Below are 13,764 nucleotides of genomic sequence, written 5' to 3' on the forward strand. Positions count from 1 at the left end.
TGCTCGCCTGCGTAAATCTGCTATAGATCCGCGGTGTAATTACACGCGTGAAATATACACGGAGGTGCAAGCGCTCAGCGCGGTTAACTCGGGGCTTTCTTTCCTACCGGGAAAAAATGAAGTCGAACTAGTTTTTTGGTGGGTTTTTTTTTTGTGTCTGGAGTGCGTGTCGGGCCTGCAATGGCAAAATGTGAAATAAAAAGTATAACATGCGGGGGGGATGGGGGGGGAAGGAGGAGGGGGCCGCTGGCATCGTCCCCAGAAACTTGAGCGTAAAGCGAATCCAAGGGGCTGATTTTGCAAAGTTTGCAGCAACGCTCTCTGGAAAGAGAAAACCTCGGGATTGAGATGTAGGAACGGGGTAGTGGGGAGGGTGCGAGATGGGGAGTGGGGGGTTGCGGGGATCACATCCCAACCAAACCAAAGCAGAATAATAATAACGAAAGAGAGAAAGAAAGAAAGAAAGGGGAGAAAGAGAAAAAAAAAATAGACTGGATAATACAAGGGGAAAAAATATTGTTCCTCTTGGCAGAGCCTCCGCATCACGTGTATGTGCGGCCTCGTATAAACTCGCTTTGCCATGTGTATGTGAGCGAGCTGGGGAAATTTAAAGTCGAAATCCCTGGAAAAAGTGCAGCGCGGGTGGGAGAGCTGCGGCTCCAGCCGGCAGTGCCGGGTAGGGAGAGAAGGAGAGAGGGAGGCAGAGAGGAAGCGGCCCGGCCCGCTCCGGCCCCGGTGCCGGGAGCCTCGGCTCGGCTGTGCTGAGCTCCGCGCCCCTTCCCTTCCCTTCCGCTCCCTTCCCCTTCCTTTCCCTTCCCTCCTTCCCCTCCCCCCGGCCGCTCGGAGAGAACCGATGACTCCGCACAGGCCCGAACCGCTCCTGGGTTGTTGTTATTAACACCCCCCTCCTCTCCGAGCCGCAAATTAGGAATTGGGGCTAATTAGCAGGGGCTGCTCCCTGCTTCCCTCCCGGCCCCTCCATCCCCGCCCCGCGTCCCTCCGCACCGGCGCCTCCGGAGCCTCCCGCGACTTCGCATCTCTTCTTTTTTTTATTATTTTTTTATTTTTTTCCCCCCACTTTTTTTCTTGTTGTGGTGTTTTGGTTTTTTTTTTTCACCCCCCCATTGCTTTTCTCGCTGTTTGCCGTTTCTGCCTTTCAGCGCTACTTTGCGTGGAAGAAGGAGAAGGGAAAAAGTTGGGAGCGGATGGCTGTAGTTTCTTCTCTGGGATCCTCATTCATTCCTCGCTGAACCTCCTGTTGCATAAATGATGCTCCGGCAGCGAGGCTTTTTCTTTTTTTTTCTCCTCCGGATCTGGGTTTAGAGTGGATGTTACCGGGTTTCGATCGCCTCTTTGGAAATACAATTTCGCTTTTTAATTTTTTTTTTTTTTTAAGAATTATTTTTGCCTTTTTGTTGTTTGTTGTTGGTTTTGCTGCCCCTCCATCTTTTTTCCCTCCCTTCTTCTCAACTACCCACCCCTCGCCTCCCACCCCCCCTGAAAAATCCGACTGTGTTTCCTGCAAGGCTCGGGACTGGGTTTCTGATTGCGGTTATTTCCATGTTTCTAGGTTTGTGTGATTTTGCTAAAATGCATCACCAACAGCGAATGGCTGCCTTAGGGACGGACAAAGAACTGAGTGATTTACTGGATTTCAGTGCGGTAAGAAACAACGGTGGAAATTAACAACAGCTGTAAAAAAATATCTTCTAGCTGATCTGTTAAACTAAAACAAAAAAAAAACCAAAACCAAAAAGGACCAACCAAAACCTAAACCAACAAAACCAAAACAAAACTGTGATCTGAGTACATTGGGCAATTTTTAATCAGCAGCTAGAACCGTGGTAAATATCTTTTCGCTTAAAAAAAAAAAAAAAATTAGAGTCCTTTTATTATTTCTTATTGTATGTGATGGGAGATGCAATCGTGTTCTCAGCTTATTTGAATGTCTTGGATGGCTAAAAGAATTGCTACAAAAAGAGACGCCCCTCAAACCGAGCATTTCTCATCATTAGTTAATAAAAATATCCAGCACTTTTATTGTGCTTTATATTTTATAGCATTGGTGGCACATGAACTAATTAATTGCTAATTAGTTGCTGATATTCTATTTTCAGTTCTTCCCTTGTTTCAGTTTTTGGCACATGGAAAGTGCAAAGAAATCCATGACTGTCTCAGTTTAAAGTTTTCACTGAAATCTCAGATGGCTTCTGCTGTCATTAAAACTGCTCCAAGCTTTTCCGAAGCCCCCCCAGCTAGACGGTGCTTTTTTTTTTTATTTTCCCTTTTTTTTTTCTTTCTTAAAAAAAAAAAAGGGGGGGGGAGAGGGGAGGAAAAAAAAAAAAAAAAAGAGAAGCAAAAGAAGTACTTTTTGTGTCTTTGGGCTGCTCCTGGCCAGGCTGGTTTGGAAGGCCAAACATTAATCCGGACGTGTGCACTTGTCTAGTTTTGTCAGGCTCCCCCTCCCCCCTCCCAGCCCCTTCCTTCCTCTCCCCATCCCCTCCCTTCCCCCCCCCCCCCCCAAGATGTCAGGACTCTCTCTCTAGCCCCTTATTTATTTATTTCGGGGGAGCAGGGGTTTGCTGGGAGGTGCAGGGATGTTCCTAAAGCCCAGCAGCCCCCCGCACAGCCCCTCTCTGTCCCCCCCCCGTGGAAATGGGGCTGCTTCAGGCTGCTGCTGCTCCAGCCTCTGCTTGGGAGGGATGGCTTGGGGAAGTCGGGCCAGGAAACGTAGCCTGAGGCAGCTTTGCAGCCCCCTCTTTGCTTGTTGCACTTTTTTCCATTTGTTCCTTGGCTTTTTGCAGGCTCTGACTCAGGGAAGGTGCGTATTATCCACCAGCCACGTCGGAGAAGAGAGAAACCAATTAGGGTCGAAATAAATGCTAGGGAGAGAGAGAGAGAGGGAGCGAGAGAGAGGGGGAGAGGGAGAGAGCCTTGCTTCAAATTGCTCTGTGGTAGAGACGAAATGAGAATTTAGGGCAGGTGGCACTTTGCATTGTTATTATTTGGGTTCACAGATGACAGGCAAACCCTAAAGCGGGATGGAAATGGACGTTGCTACATTTATGGCCAAGGTTTCGACAACAACTGCAAAAAAACCAAACAAACAACTTTTTTTTTTTTTTTGGCTTTTGTCAGCCCGAGTGTTGGAGAGGGGAGTGAGCCCCAGCCTGGAGAATGCTGCTGGGCACTGGGGTGGCTCCAACTCTTGGGGAAGAGAATGTTGTTTGGGGAGCTGGGGAGCCTGCTCAGCCCGGGCTGGTGGTGGTGGTGGTGAGGGGCTGGGGGGGCTGGAAGGAATATTGCCTCCTTTGCAGGGCTGGGGGGGATGATGTTCTGTGGGAGACAAACTATTGATGTCATTCCCAGCGAATGTGGAAGCAACTTTTGACTAACAGTGGACTCGGGTATCTCTTGTTTTCCAGTAGTAATGCCTCTTTGTCTGTTGTTTTTTTTTTAGATGTTTTCACCTCCTGTGAGCAGTGGGAAAAATGGACCAACTTCCTTGGCAAGTGGACATTTTACTGGCTCAAGTATGTAAATTTTTTCTGTTTTGTACGCAGTTGAAATATTGTTAGTTATTTATCAATAGGCATTACCTTTGTCGTGGTGGTTTTAATCTCTTCTGGGGAGCAGATTCATTCAGATTTAAGTGGAATTATTCCTAAGCGTTGGCTGCTGTTATTATTATTATTTCCCCAAGATTGGGACTTTTTCACAGTATTTCCATACATTTACAATTGAAAAAAAATTAAAAATCCTAAACTACTTCTCTGTAGATTTGTTCAAGGCTGAGTTTACGTTTTTTTTTCTTTGTGAAACCGAGCGCTGGAGGTTTTTATTTACAATTTCAGATGCTGTCTTGTGTGTGGCAGAAAAGATAATCAAAACATCTTGTGTGAGAATCAGTTTTGTGAATAAGAACTGGAGGCTGCCTAAGTTAAATAAATAAACGAGCAAGTATCTGAGGCTGAACACCAGCCTCTTCCGGGAAGAGGACTCCTTAGTCTTGGAGGTGAAGATTTTTTTTTTGGTGAATTCAAATCTTTCTGGGAAACAAGGCATTTTCTCTCGAAGTATTTGACTGCTTCTGGAGGGTCCCAGTGATTCAGCTGGAGGATTTGTTTGTTTGTGTGCCTGTGTTTGGCTGCAGTAGCACTGGATGGGCAACTTTTGCATTCCCTAAAAACAAGAGTCCCGTGTGATGACAAAAGGAATCGCGGAGCTCTTTGCGGCAGAACATGTGTGTGCAATCAGTGGCTGGCTACCCCAGTTTTATGTAGAGGTTTTTATATGCCTGACAAATGAGGAGTAGAGCTAAGGAGAGATACTCAGGCGTTTGAAATTCCCTTACTCTTCTCTTCAGTTGGTTGAAGAGGGTTCCCTGCCTTGCGGATGTGGGCTTTTGGACAGGACTGGGCAGAGAGTCGTGGGGTTTGAAAAGCAGAGGCACCAACAGACTCTACGTAGTGTTGTGAGGCACAGAGCACTGCTCTAAATCAGATGGTAAATTTGGACAGGTCTTTGCTGCAAACTGCCAGTGGATATCTGGATATAAACACGTCATTGCCTATAGTTTCGTGCCTGGGGTTTGCAGTTTGTACTCAGTTAAAGGAACCTCTTCTGGGCGTTCGGCGTAGCCGTTTGTGTGAGGTGCACTAGGACACCAAGGAACTTTTTCTTTCCAAAGAAGGACTTCCTAATTTGAAGGTAGCCTGTAATACACATTTTTTTGTGAGACTACAGCAAACGCCACCTACGATTAGTGAGCACTCATTTTGTGAGTTTTACTCTCTGCAGACTTGGAAGAGAATAATGTTTTTTGCTTTATCCTCACAAAATCGATTGCATGGTGCGTTGAGTGACTTGGAGAATTTCACTCTTAGGTTTGAATAACTTTCCAAACATAATTTGCTTTGTGTCTCACAAGCTAAAGATTTTAATCCCATTTTTTAAATTTTTTTTTTGGAATTCCATAATTTTAATCACCGATTTAACTGAATACAGAACATTCACTGTATTTGTTTTCACTAGAGAGAAGGGAAGAGTGTTTTTGCCAGACAAATCAATTTGTCATGCTTATACACCAGTCAGTGCAGCAACTAACACTTGGTCTAGCAGCAACTGACTGGATAGTTATGTACAGTAAGTGCATCGTAAGCCTCATCTATGGAGGCATTTTGATCAGGAATTCCACAGGGCAGCACATCTGAACAGTGAGGGAAATAGAGAGGCCTCATTGCATTTTTTTTTTTTTTTTTTTTTTTTTTTGGTTGTTTTGTTTGTTTGTTTTTTTAATTGTCTCTCCATCCAAAATGCCTTTGACACATCATTGTGGACAGACAGATAATTTAACGAGCTGAAGTCAGCGAGTAGTGTCGTGAGAGAGAGCCTCTTTAAAACAGCCCCTGAGCTCTCCCACCCCACCCCACAGCCATGTGGAAGTGCTGGAGTCCCCCAGCCCGCTGTGGGTAGGGGACAAAGCACCCTTCCTGATAAAGGCCACGTCCTGTGTGTTGGGAGCTTGTTTGCTGGGTGGCAGGCGGCGAGAGGAGGGGAAAGGCTGCTGAATTTCCTGCCTTACACCCCTGGTGCTTGGTAGGTTGAGTTTTGTAGCCAGGGACCGGTGGTTTCAAACAAGTTGAAAGCAGAACCCAGGTCCTGGTGTCGGTGTGGCCTGGAGCCTGAGCTGTGTGGCTATTGTTTGCCACGCTCTTGCTGGCCAGCTCGCCCCGTGCCAGAGCCTTCCTCCTGCCCGCTGCTCGGCGGGATGAGCCAGGGCTTGAGCCATCCACATGGGATGGGAGAGCACCCAGACAACTGCTGCAGATTGATGTTTTCTGCAGGATTCCAGACAGCTCCATCACTGACGGATGAATGCAGTTTATTATTCTGATTGTGCAGATTGATAATAGGGAATTTTAGCCATCCCGCTGCAGCCTGCTCTTCCTCCTTCCTTCCTGCCCCTCTGAAGCCCGAGCTGAGCTTCTCTTAATGGTCCTCTTTTAAAAATGGTATTTACTGGGGTGAGAAACCACAGATGTCATTCCTCTATATTTACCCAAAAGTTCTTTTATAGGGGGGGAGGAAAAAAAAAAAAAAAAAGACCCCAAAGAAAAGTAATCCCAAGCAGTGAAGTGAAACTAACTGTACTGTAGGAAGCGTGGTAATATTTCATGCTTAAAGTCATCTTAATAGCTTTTTACTCATCTAATATATGATGCTCTGTTGTGATTTGTAACCTGCAAAGGAAAATAAAGCAAAGCCACATTTCCTTTTAATCTTTAATTCCCAAACATGGCTTCTTACCATGGCAAGAAATGGTGAGGGCTGGAAGGGAGAAAGGAATGTAACCTGAGCCACAGCCGTGACATTCCCATGGAGCATTTTTCACATGAAAGGCTTTTGTCAACCCAGTAAAGGACCAGGAGTTTTTGTTTGATGTTTGCAGGTGTTCAGCAGAGAGCACTAAAACAATTCAGCCATGCTGGTTTGGAGTCTCTGACCTTAGCAGGGGGAATTGGTGAAGACTGAAATTATTTTTAAGAAAACTCCCCTGCAGTTCCCTCGAATTTATATTGTATTTGTAAAGTGATTTAATACCTGTTACTTAAATTGAATAATACCCATCCATTAGAATTGAGGTTTTTCTTTTCTTCTTTTTAGTTTTCCTATTTCTTCCCCTCTTAGTTGCCAGAATAAAATCAGTTTTCCTGGATTTTCTACATTTTTCCAAATAGTTTTCCTTAGCTTCGGCAGTAAAATCATTTCTCACAGTAAGGGGAGGATGATGATGGCTGGGGCTTGATTCTGGGAATGGCTTTTGAAACAGCTTTTCCTCAGTTGTGGTGCTAAAGGATTTGCTAGGTCTGTCACATTGGGCATATTTCAGTTTCTGAACTGGTAATCAAAGCCCACATCTTCCTGATTCTGTTCAGTTTCTGCTTCTTCTATTTTAAGTATTTAATTTTACCTAAGTTTTCAAGAATGTGTTGTAGATTGCCCACCATGTACATGTTTGAATGTTGTGTGGGTGGAAGTAGCAGCAGCACAACTGAATTCTCTCTGCTGGCCACTCGTGTTGCAGAGGAAAAATAAAATCTAAATTCTCTTCTAGCACAGCCATCACTGAATGAAGCTAAGTCAGTTTAAAGGATTTAAAGACTCGCTTTTAATTTTGCCATTAGTTTGATTAGGGCTTGTCCTAAATTAGAATAACAGTGATTACAAATTAATACATCTTTAGAGAATCACAAATTCAGCTTGGGTTTGGAATCCTTTTTTTTTTTTTTTTTTAGCTGTGTCTGTGAGTAAATTATAACCAAATACATGGTTTTTTTGTTGTTTTTTTTTTAAGTGCAGCTCTTTTTTTTGGAGTGTGGCCTTGTGGGGAAGGTGCAGAATTTTACTGCTGTTGGTGACTGGTCAGGAGAACTGTAGTTAAATACAACCTCTGTGTTGTAAAGGTTTTGGGAGCTGCTCAGGTTAGGTGTGTAGTGTCAGTAGGAATAATGTCTGTGTGTGCTAGGGAGGAATACACCCTTAACCAGGCAGGATTTGGGAAGAATGCTCTTTATTTGGGGGGTTATAATGCAGAAGTGACATTCAAAAGGAAAAAAAAAAAAATAATGCATGAGAAATCTTCACCATCCTTCCAGTAAGGAATGTGAGGAAGTGCAGCAGGTACACAGCTGCTGCAGCCCCATCACAACTCCACACCTGTAATGGTGGAGATCAGAAAGCCCAGAAAACCCTGCTGGGGTGTGGGTGTTGGCTGTGTCTGTGTGTTGTACCCCCTTCCCCTCTGCCTGGGGGTGTCCCCAGCACCCCAACGGGGCTGCCCTGGGCATCGCTGAGCCCCGGCCCCTCCAACCCCTCCATCCCCTGCCCGGTGGCTCTGCTGGGAAGGAAACACTCCTCCTCCTTCTCCTCTTCTGCCTGTTGAAACACACTTGAGGCTGTAGCTCCGTAGCTACACAAAGACAACAGCTTCCATATTTTTCATCCCCAACGTTTCGTAATTATGATTAAGGGGAAGAAGAATGCTCGTTACCTCCCATCCTCCCAGCTATGTTTACTGGAGAAGCCTTCCTTCCATCTTCCTCCCCCCCCTCCAAGCCCTAGGAAAGAGGGAGCTGTGGGGGCAGAGGAAGACCCACGCTCTGGTATTTGAGTTGGCCTGAGCCACTGCTCTGCAGGCTTGGAGGAGCTAAATATTTAGTTATGGAGAGGAGAGGAGAGAGGAGAAGGAGAGAAGGGGAGAGGAGAGGAGAGGTCGCTTCTGAGCTGGGATCTTGCTGGCGGGGGCAAAGGGAGTGTGTCCTGCAGGGGATGTTCCAGAGACACAGCCACCTACAGTCACTCACCTAGGTTTAAATCTGGAAGCTGAGGTCCTAGCTTGGTAATTTAAAAAAGAAAAAGAAAAAAATATAAAAAAGGACAAGATGCAAATCCCCTTGATTTCGGGTGTTAGGAGAAAATGAGCCTTATTCATTGGCAGAGGGGCTGAGCAAATACTCTGCAAAGAGATTGCACTGGATCCCAGTGAATTGTGTCTGAAACACTTCCCGGGTGGCTGTTGGGTCCTGGAGCTTCTTTTCAGAATACTTTTTGCCCTGCTCCTGGCGTGTCTACCTTGTGGAGCTCCCTGAATGTATTTAATAATTCAGAAACGTACATGTTAGCTGTCTGAGAGACTGAAATGCTTGGGGGCCAGATCCAGCCAAATGTCACTTGGAGGAGACGTTTGTGCCTGCCATTGCCAAATTTAGCAGTGGCAGAAATCATCTTTGAGATTATTCAGTGGATAAAATGTATCTGTGAACAAAGTGTATGTGTTAAACCGGTGAACTTCAGTCTGACTTGGAATTAAGTAGGAGTACAAAGCTTGTCTAACGTGTTCAGTAAGGGATGCAGGGGAAAAAAGGCATTTGGGAGCTTGTCAGGTACAATTTGGCTTCTTCCCATTTGATTTTGTACTCGTGCCACTCCCAAATTCAGGCTGATTTTTGTCCTAGGCAAATGCAGCTCCCATTGACTGAATTCCCAAGAAACATTAAATAGGCACAAAGAACTGTCAGGCTCTCCATCTCCTCACACTGATTTTCATCTTTCACCACATTTTTTGGCCACTGTGGAAAATGCTTTAATTTTTTTATTAATTTTTTCCCCCCCCATCATTTAAACCATTACTGAATTTGGGAGTTGTTTTGGTATTTTAGTTCCCTACCTAGTAAGTCTGGGGATTTAAGCACACGCTTTGGGATCCCAGGAATGCTGTGAATGAACTGCTTGGCATTTTTTGACAAGATCAGCAAATATCTTTCCCATACTATTGTAACGAGGAAATCACTTAAATAACAGATGAACAGCTAAGTCACATCAACATATAGAATAGAACTATGTAATGAAAGTTTATGCTGTTAATTGCTTGAATCTCTCTTTAATGCACAGAATCACGGAGCACTAAAAGCTGTCATATAAACAGTTTTGGTTTGAGTTTGAAATTTATTCTTTTTGGGTTTGGTTTTTTGTTTTTTTTTTTCATCTGTTATGATAAACAAAGTCCTTTTGTAAGCTTTGCAGATCAAACATTTACTCCTAATGGTAAACTACATTTTGTGTCTGGAAATCTGTGTCTTTGCAAGAGCCAGAAAAGGGGTGTAGAGCTCCGGTGGCCCCAAGCGTGTGGTTTCCAGTGTTTGATATCGTGATGTTACTTAGCTCAGTTCCCATAAGCCAAGATAACAGATCTGCAATTGTTTCAGGAGGAACAGGGTATGTGTTTTTATCATGGTTTGAGGGTGTTTGTAATGGTTTGAAGGTCTTTTACCAACATTTTCCCACACAAGTGATAGCGAGGTGGTGGGACACAATCAAAAGAGGACTAAAAAGGGTTAGAAATCACATTGCAAGGAGTGGAAACGATTGAATTTTTTGGTATTTTTTTTTTTTTAATGTCCTGAATGGGAGGCAGCCTATTGTTCTGGAGCTTCTGAACTGCAGCCTTCCCAAATTCTGGTTCCTCCATCTCCAGGGGCTCCGGGGAGCTGGCAGAGGAGAGCGGTCCCGGCAGGGTGGTTGGGCTCGGTGCTGTGAGCCCGTTTCTGGCTGGTTCCTTCCTGCAGGATGTTGAGGTGTGTCCAGGCAGGGCTGCTGAGGGCTGGGTGAGGTGATTCCCAACCTGCCCAGGTTCTCTGTGCTCAGACCAAGTTGTTGGTGCAGTCAGCTGGGGCGGGTGTCAGAGGGAGAGGGCGGCTGGCAGACCCAGGAATGGTTTGTGTGTCCTGCTGAAGATGTAGTCATAGGAAATGAATATACATGTAAGAGTCTGTGCCATCTGCCAGTGCCTGTGGATAGGCTCTGGAGCTCCTCTTGCACCTTGGAAGACAGGAGGGATGATAACAGTTAAAAGGAGTCCCTTGAATCATTTCATTTGGTGGTGTTCATCTTGTGCTATTAACTGCTGAGATCTGCCTCTTGCCACTTCAGAGGTTTTTAAACCTCTGACTTTGGGGCACAAATCCGTGGTCTTGCAGCACGAAGCTGCTAGATTTTCTTCTTTAACCTGTTAGCAGTGCAAGCTTTCTGCTTTAACCTGTTAGCAGTGCAAGCTTTCTGCCTGCTGCATCCTGGCTGAGCAGGGGGGTGGCGACCTCCGAATCCTTAGGTAATTTTCCTCGTGTTTTCCAAGGCCGTTGTGTAATTTCTTTTCTTAGCAAACTTAGAGAAACAAGCAAAGTGTTGAGAAAGGTTGGCATATTTACTCCTCCTGCCAAGGCAAACACAGAGTGCAGTTGATCTGCATAGCAAACAACCAGGTGTATTGAAAAATGGGCTTAGCTGGGTGGATTTCTCAGCCATGAGAAAGTATTTCAGGTGAAGGCAGAGGAACAGCATTGTTCTTGGGAGAGCTATTGTGACAGTCGCCGTTGAACAGCGTCTTTCAAGCCTCCTGTTGGTAGTAATGACAGGAGGGAGCTGCAATCCATTGTTGTCTGGGCTGGGTATTGATCTATTTTGGAAACACCGCCTCACACGCGCTGCCGTATTTGCCGAGTGCTCTTGTGGAATTTGTCTAATCCCCCAAGACTTGATTTGTTGAATATAATGATTTTCTTTTCACCTGGTGAAAAGGCTTCGGAGGTTCAGCTGATGGAGCTGGCACTCGGCGGTGCCTTCTGCTCTGCTGGCTCAGCAGGGCACCGGGGAGAGATGCTGCTCAGTCCTCTCCTGGCTGAACACTGCCTGGGTGTGCAGCTGGCTGCTGTGCCAGGGGCACCCTTGGCACCCTGCTCCATCACTTCTGTGTGTGTGTGTGTGTGTGTGTGTGGTACCCTGCTCCATCACATGCGTGTGTGTGTGTGTGTCACCCTGCTCCATCACGTGTGTGTGTGTGTGTGGTACCCTGTTCCACCACGTGTGTGGTACCCTGCTCCATCATTTGTGTGTGGTACCCTGTTCCATTGTGTGTGTGTGTGTGTATGTGTGGCACCCTGTTCCATCACATGTATGTGGTACCCTGCTCCATCAGGTGTATGTGTGTGGTAGCTTGGTTCATCATGTGTGTGGCAGCCTGTCCCATTGTGTGTGTGTGTGGTACCCTGTTCCATTGTGTGTGTGTAGTACCTTGCTCCATCGTGTGTGTGTGGTACCCTGCTCCATCATTTCTGTATGTGGTATCCTGCTCCATCACGTGTGTGTGTGTGTGGTACCCTGTTCCATTTTGTGTGTGGTACCCTCCTCCATCATATGTGTGTGTGTGTGTACCCTGCTCCATCAGGTGTGTGTGTGTGTGTGTGTGTGTGTGTACCCTGCTCCATCAGGTGTGTGTGTGTGTGTGTGTGTGTGTGTACCCTGCTCCATCAGGTGTGTGTGTGTGTGTGTGTGTGTGTGTACCCTGCTCCATCAGGTGTGTGTGTGTGTGTGTGTGTGTACCCTGCTCCATCAGGTGTGTGCCCTGTGAGCCCCAGCAGCTGATCTCCTCCAGCCCAATGCCCCCGTGGCTCTTGCCTGGGCAGTGCTTCATTCCCAAGAATGCAGAACCAGGGAGGCTTCCCAGAGGAGGTTTTTGCCTTTGGGTTGGTGCTGTTACAGCAGATCCTGTCAGGCCCATGGGCTGTTTCTCTGGGTTCTGAAGGCAAAGCACAAAATGGATTGGTTGTTCCAGTCGTTACGCAGCAAGCAGTAGCTCTGCCATTTTCATTTGAGGGGTCCAAAATGGGGGAAAAAAAATCTGAAACAATTGAATTAATTTTTAGGCATGCATGAAAACAGGAATTTGTTTCTTTTTTGTTCTGCAGTATCTAAAAATTAGACTCTGTCCTGGTGCTGTTTTTCTTCCCTAAAAGCTTGTCTTGTTCCTCAGGATTTGGGATTGCCAGGTTAACACGGCACGATGCACTTTTCCCTCTGACTGTACATTTAAATATGATCAGCCCATTTGATAAATAACTGCTACAAAGGTTTTGTTATATTAAAAACAGCTAAGTATGACTCCTGATGGAATATCAAGAGCCTAATTGAATCTCAGGGGTTCTGGTCCTGTTCATAAAGCATTTGAGTTGTTTTGTGCTTCGTGACGTCAGCCCAAAGCTTGATTGAATTATGTGCTGGGGTTGTGGGAGCACCTGCCAGGGCCACTGGGCTGGAGGCTCTGTCAGCATTTCCATCACCAACCTTCCTGACAAGTTTGGAACTCGACAGAACTGGGCTGGAGGTTGGCACAGAAACTGGGAGCCCCTGGGGGAGTTGTTCTCTGAGTCCAATCGACCCAAATCAATCCCCCAGGACCCTTGCGTGGGGTTCTGAGGCTGCTCCTGGGGCACAGCTCCTAGCTGGAAAACCAGAGGAGAGGCTGGAAGTGCTGGAACTGCACACACCAGGGGTTCTCCAGAGGTTTAGGTGTGCAGGGCTGGGACTGTCTGGGTGTTGGGGTGACCTGTCCTGGGGTAGGGGATGTGGGGGTGCCCTGCAGGCTCCATGGCACAGCCTTTCTCCTTTGTGAAGGGATTTGTGTTAAAGGAAGAAGGGATAGCAATGAAGGTGGCTTGTACAGCTAAAATACAGCAGTAACTGTTAATTTTACCTCTTTAAATATCTGCATTCTTAATTAGAGACTGATACTGAACTGCAGAGTAAATCTTCAGAGCTGTGCTGCCCAAGGTGCATTGTGCTGGGAATAAATGCTCCTTATCCTCAGATGACTGCTGTCCATTAGGCCCTGGAACTGCTTAAATGCTGCAGATAGTGAGAGAAGGGCAGGGATGAGGCTGCTGCCTTCATGATAAGGCAGATCCTCCACCAGACCTTTTAAAAGGAAAAACAGTGGCCTGAAAGCTTGATTAAGTTCTGCAGCCAGGAGACCATCCTAGAGTCCTGGGATGCTTTTTCTGAAGCATCTGAAGGTTTGCAGCAAAGGGCTAAAGGAGAAAGGGAAGCAACGACTTGGAAAAGACTTTTTCCTGATTTTCCTGCCATAAATCAGTGGCATGCCCTGTGAGTCCTGATGTGACTGTCTTTGGCTGCAGAGTTTCTGCTCAGACCTTACAAACTGAGCTTGCCATGCTGAGACTCATTACCATCAGCTACTACTTGCTGTCTCTTGCCAGAGCATTTGGTTTTGGTTTGCCTTAAACTCGTATTGTTTGGGCCCACTTGGGTTCTTTGTGCTAATCTGGGCTCTCCTAAGTCAGCTTCATTTAAGAGTATTTGGTCCTTCAGAGTCATCTGGGAAAAAATGATGTGTTAAACCCTGATGGAAGA

General features: G+C 46.0%; 1 protein-coding gene across 6 annotated transcripts in view; it reads left to right on the forward strand.

Moving 5' to 3' along the window:
- Positions 1-660: 660 nt before the first annotated feature.
- Positions 661-13,764, forward strand: part of TCF4 (transcription factor 4) — a 223,918-nt gene continuing 210,814 nt past the window's right edge. For 5 of the 6 annotated variants that reach the window (XM_030467040.1, XM_030467042.1, XM_030467041.1 and 2 more), the window contains exons 1-3: positions 823-884; positions 1,571-1,662; positions 3,461-3,533. In XM_030467040.1, the coding sequence (XP_030322900.1) occupies positions 854-884; positions 1,571-1,662; positions 3,461-3,533 (196 nt within the window). In that variant the 5' untranslated portion in view covers positions 823-853. Of the gene's footprint in view, positions 677-822; positions 885-1,570; positions 1,663-3,460; positions 3,534-13,764 lie in introns of those variants that run through there. The other variant, XM_030467039.1, reaches the window with a different exon arrangement.

This window comes from Calypte anna, chromosome Z (assembly GCF_003957555.1).
Source record: "Calypte anna isolate BGI_N300 chromosome Z, bCalAnn1_v1.p, whole genome shotgun sequence".
NCBI classification, from domain to species: Eukaryota; Metazoa; Chordata; class Aves; order Apodiformes; family Trochilidae; genus Calypte; species Calypte anna.